Source organism: Gastrolobium bilobum, unplaced genomic scaffold (genome assembly GCF_033153095.1).
Source record: "Gastrolobium bilobum isolate Gb01-03AN ecotype WA unplaced genomic scaffold, APGP_CSIRO_Gbil_v1 utg966, whole genome shotgun sequence".
NCBI lineage: Eukaryota > Viridiplantae > Streptophyta > Magnoliopsida > Fabales > Fabaceae > Gastrolobium > Gastrolobium bilobum.
This window is the reverse complement of record NW_026899514.1, coordinates 719,562-724,630: the sequence shown is the minus strand read 5'-3', so window position 1 is coordinate 724,630 and position 5,069 is coordinate 719,562. Positions and strand designations below refer to the sequence as shown.

At 33.7% G+C, this 5,069-nt stretch overlaps 1 protein-coding gene across 1 annotated transcript; it reads right to left on the bottom strand.

Moving 5' to 3' along the window:
• Nucleotides 1–1,587: 1,587 nt before the first annotated feature.
• Nucleotides 1,588–3,939, bottom strand: LOC133290863 (protein PLANT CADMIUM RESISTANCE 2-like). The gene is made up of 4 exons (XM_061489005.1): nucleotides 3,658–3,939; nucleotides 3,507–3,578; nucleotides 2,829–3,041; nucleotides 1,588–1,826 (listed from the first exon to the last, which is right to left on the bottom strand). The coding sequence occupies exons 1-4, from the start codon at nucleotides 3,848–3,850 to the stop codon at nucleotides 1,741–1,743; spliced, it is 564 nt and encodes a 187-aa protein (XP_061344989.1). The 5' UTR covers nucleotides 3,851–3,939; the 3' UTR covers nucleotides 1,588–1,740.
• Nucleotides 3,940–5,069: the final 1,130 nt, after the last annotated feature.

Below are 5,069 nucleotides of genomic sequence, written 5' to 3'. Positions count from 1 at the left end.
GATATTGTTTTATTGATGTAAAACGAAAATTGATTTGAGGATTTTAGTTCCCTATTGTTTTTCCACTATTTTATATTGTTTTTAATACAAAAATCACATATTTTTGTGGCGAGAGAAACTATGACCCATAGCTTGAAAAATAACTTTTTAAACTTTCAAAATTTCTAAAAAATGATTGAAAAATATGTTTTTGTTGGTTTTTGTTTCTGGGTTTTGTAATGAAAATCGCTAAAAAATATCTATTTTGAGTTTTGATGAAGCTTTCATGGCGGAACCCGATTTCGAGCGGGTCAACCTGCCAAAGGAAGAAGAAAACACTGCAATAGAGAAATCTCAAGAAATCCTAGAGGTTACGGTGAGATTGTGAGAGAGGCATCCTATTTATATTTTTAACTAAAAAGTCTCACGAAATCCACAACAATAGAAAATCCATTAAAATCGTCGGATTTTTGAATACCACGAGATTGTGATTCCATTATTTAAAGTTCTAATTGAATACCAACGAATTTAGACGGATTCTAAAATAATTTTTTAAAATCATAATCGAATACCACATGACTTTTTTTCAATCCATTAAAATTCTAATCGAATACCAACGGATTTTTTTATCCAAAAACAATCTATTAAAATCCTTTGAAATCTCAATCCAATACACCCCCTTAATGTAGTTTATAAGAGTTTGTAAACAAAAAAATTTTAAATATAACATTCTCATATATATATATGGAGATGATTTTGTCCTCACAAACATTTTTTTTTAAAATAAAGACACAATGAGGCCCACTTGTGTTTGTCTTTGTTGCCGAAGAGGAAACATCTCCAATAACAGGAGATGTTTATTTCCCATATATATATATATATATATATATATATATATATATATAGGATCCTTTGAAATCATTGTCAAATTTGAAATTTAACACCTCATTTAAGAGCCGTTACATAAAAAAAATAACGACTCTGATTTGTAAGCATGTGACATCATTGATCTTTTTTGATCTAACGACTATCAAATGAGGTGTCAAATTTCAAATTTGACACTGGTTTTAAATTTCAAATTTGACATTGGTGTCAAAAGATCCTACCTCACATATATATATATAGGGGTAGGATCCGTTTACAAATTTTTTTGACAAATTTTTACAAACTACACTATCTTCTCCCGGGAGAACATAGTGAAACCTAGTGTTCTCTCGAGAGAAGATAGTGTAGTTTGTAAACAAAAAAAATTATAAATATAACCTGCCCCATATATATATATGGGTTCGCTTTTTCTGCTGTTACTACAAATAAGTTATCTGCAGTAAGCCCAATACGACGTCATTTTAGTGCGGAAATTATAGTGTTTTTTTAATTTTAATTTATTTCAGGGTTATTATAGTCTTTATAATTATAATTTTTTAATATTTCAATCCCGAAACAACGTCGTTTGGGAATAAATGTAAATAACTTATCTGTAGTCACTATCCAGAAATATTTATGTATCTATATATATAACAACTTGAAATAGGCTCAGTTAAGTTAAACACTGAAAATTTATTGAGGAATATATAACATCAATTACAATTACTAAAATGCAATCACTTATTGTTCATACATTGTGTTATTGAGGAATATATAACATCAATTACAATAACTAAAATGGAATCACTTATTGTTCATACATTGTTGTACATCAGATCTCACACAAGAATCATGCTCAATTACAGAAGCGCGTGTACTATTGTATTGATCGTCCCTTCAACGGTTCATGCCCGGTTCGACTTTTGGAGCTGTTTCAGTCATGGCTACTCCCCGGGTACGTTGCTCAACATTTCCATGCCACCCTAACCATAGCAAGTTCAAACAAAATTTAATTAAACCAAAAAAGAAAGAATCTATCTACAAAATGAGAAATTTATTTTCCAAACTTTATCCTTATTGCTATTTCGATTGCTTCTTTGCAGGGAATTCAGAAGATTTTAAACAAGAGGGTCGTTATATAAATAAAACATGTCCGCAAGGTCACCCATGATCGAGGATTGATAGAACATTCAAATGCATATAAGATTTATGGCTACTTTGAAATGAGAGATTTATCTAAGAGGGGAAAATAGTGTTGAGATATATAGTCCCACATTGATTGGATGGGCAACTAATATGGCCTTTATAAGGCCTTGGGCACTCCCACCCCTTGAGCTAGCTTTTGGGGTGGTGTATCCCACGGTTCTTAACTTGGTATCAGAGCCTCACCGTCCCCCACTTTAAAGTAGAATTAAAAATAAAATAAAAAAGCACAAAAAGGTAAACCGAAAATGGGCCTGTGCAATTTCCACGCTTCTAGCCTAAAGGGCTCTTGCGTGAGGGGGCGTGTTGAGATATATAGTCCCACATTGATTGGATGGGCAACTAATATGACCTTTATAAGGCCTTGGGCACTCCCACCCTTGAGCTAGCTTTTGGGTGGTGTATCCCACGGTTCTTAACTAATAGCTAGAGAGTTGTATTTATTGGTTAAAAAATGTGAATTCTTAACGTCCTCTACTATTCAGGATAAAATTTATAGGAAGAAAGTAAATAGAAAGAGTGATGAGAAAATATTTGAGACATGATATTCTATGACGTCTATACATCGAAGAGAAGAGTCACAAAACAGAGCCCAATCAAAAAATTCAAGCGACAGTTACGACAAACGATCGTTTTTATGTTAAGTTTAGACATGTCCAGCCACATCCTAAATTGAAGGAAGAAAAGATTCAAAACAAAGACCAAAATTTTATATAATAATAATAAAAAAAAAAAAAAAAAAATCAGCGGCTAGAAGCTAATAGTTCTTATATGGATCATACCAATATCCATGTCAAATCCACGATTTTCAAGCTCACGATATTCTTGGCACAAGGCGCAGGACTCGCAGAAGCAATGAGTCAAGCAATCAACGCAACCACTTCCCTTCAAATTGTATTGGCGTCTCATCTTGGAACGGTAGAAGCAAGAATATAAGCAACCACTTCCAATCACACAACAAATTAGCGTATACAGAGCCCCACTTGCACCGCATGCTGCCAATCACATATTTTAAACAATTAGTCTCGTTAATCATAATTGCCAAGAAACCAACAATCTCCACCCAGTATTAATGATGGGATTCTTTTAGGAGATAATTTTATCCCAAAATAAAAGTTTGTGAATCCATCGAAAAAAAAAAAGGGAGAGAAAAAAGAAATTACGAGTCCCACATATATTTTTATGTACGTAGAAAATAAAATTATCTCCTACAATACGAGAAACACTAATTTCAATAATAATTAATGAATGGTTTATATATAATGTTAAAAGGAAAATGTGTAATATTTTAAAGAATATAAAACTGTTTAAGTGAAAGAAAGAAATAAATCACGAAAAAAAATAAAAATCTAAGTCCCATTTCTTTAACAGAGTAAAATAAAATCACATAATTTATGTCTAAGAGTACAAACATTTTTTTCAATATTAAATGAATTAGTAGCCATAAATGAGTTTCTTACAGGTTGATCCCTTGTCAACAATCTCTGCAACTTGGCCAAATGTAACGCATGGACACCAACACGTTATGCAACCTGAAACATATTAGACACTTATTACAAAACATATATATACTATTGACTGGAATGGGGTGAAGCAGAGGAGGGGGCTTACAATTTTTAGTGTCGGAGAAGCAGTCACATAGGCCGGTGGACCATTCCGTAGGCTGGGGAGGTGGCGGTGGTTGATGGTAGTGGGAATTGTCGGTGGTGTAGTAGGGTGTTGGGTTGCTGTAGCTCACCGGGAAACCGGTGGCTGCTGGCTGATTGGATGGTGGCTTTGCTGAGTCTGAGGATGTTTGATACATAACTAAATGCTGCCGGAACTAGCTCTGGTGTTGGGAAAAAGGAGCAGAAATTATTAAAGTTGGAGCAATTTGTTTAAGTAAGGGGGCGTTGATAGACGGTTTTGTAAATCTATGAATATGGCTCCACAATTTATAATAGCAGAATTTGGATAACTTAGTGAGGGACGCGGTAGGGTAGAATGGTTCAATGATATTAATTGTCAGTCAAGGTCAATAACTGAGTGGATAATTAACCGTGTACAATTTTTCCAGTTATTCGATTAATTCAATTTAGGTCGAGTACAATTAAATAGACGGTAAAGCTCTCTTACCAAATTTTAACATAATTCGATTTAGGGCGAGTATTAATCAAATGGATGGCAAGATTGTCCTACCAAATTTTAACATAATCATATTATCAGCAACTCAAACTTGAAAATAATAAATACATCCACAACTATTAAGAGAGTGTTTGGATGGCGCTTTACCTAAAAAGAAATTAATTATAAAAAGTCCAAAGTTCTTGGTTTACAACATGCATTTGGATACCAATTTTTTAAAAACGGTAATTTTTAAAATATTATTATTTTTAAGTCAACATCCGTGTTAAACAAACAAATATTATTTAAAATTTAATTTAGGCCCAATTCCATCTAACCAGTAGGGGTGTCAAAATAGGTTGACACGACATGAATTTGACACGACACGAATACACGATGAATCTGATATTATTCAAGATGAAGAGGAAAATACACAAATACACGTCAAAATGGGAGAAACCCTTAAAAGGAGAAAGGAAAGGAAGATGAAGAGGAAAAGAATTCTAATATTATTCAAGATGAATCTGAAGAGTATCTCTTTACATGTATTTATACAATTCAACATTAACCAACTAATGTAACTGCAAATGCTATCTGTCCATACACGTGTAAGCCAGTATTATTACATGCTTCCTAAGCTAACACGTTTCAACAACTAATACGTGTCTAAACTACTAACCACTAAGCCACATAATCAGCTAGAAGAACCGAATCCCTTCTCTCACGGTTTGATCTCCTTCGACTTGTAACATTCCCCTGCTCTTCACAAGTGACCTTGTCCTCAAGGTCAAGATTAGGATAGCAACGTTGCAAATCATCTCCCTTCTCCCAGGTGGCATCTTCAGGAACTGAGTGAGACCATTGAATTAGGAATTCACGAACTTGCTGGTTGTTAGAAGATACAACCCGTTCACTTAAGA

Coding starts and splice junctions, on each gene's coding strand:
- LOC133290863 (XM_061489005.1), bottom strand. CDS start 3,850: ATGTATCAAACATCCTCAGACTCAGCAAAGCCACCATCCAATCAGCCA. Junction 3,042..3,506: donor TGTTGACAAGGGATCAACCT/GTAAGAAACTCA, acceptor TGTGATTGGCAG/CATGCGGTGCAAGTGGGGCT. Junction 1,827..2,828: donor TGGATTTGACATGGATATTG/GTATGATCCATA, acceptor TGCTATGGTTAG/GGTGGCATGGAAATGTTGAG.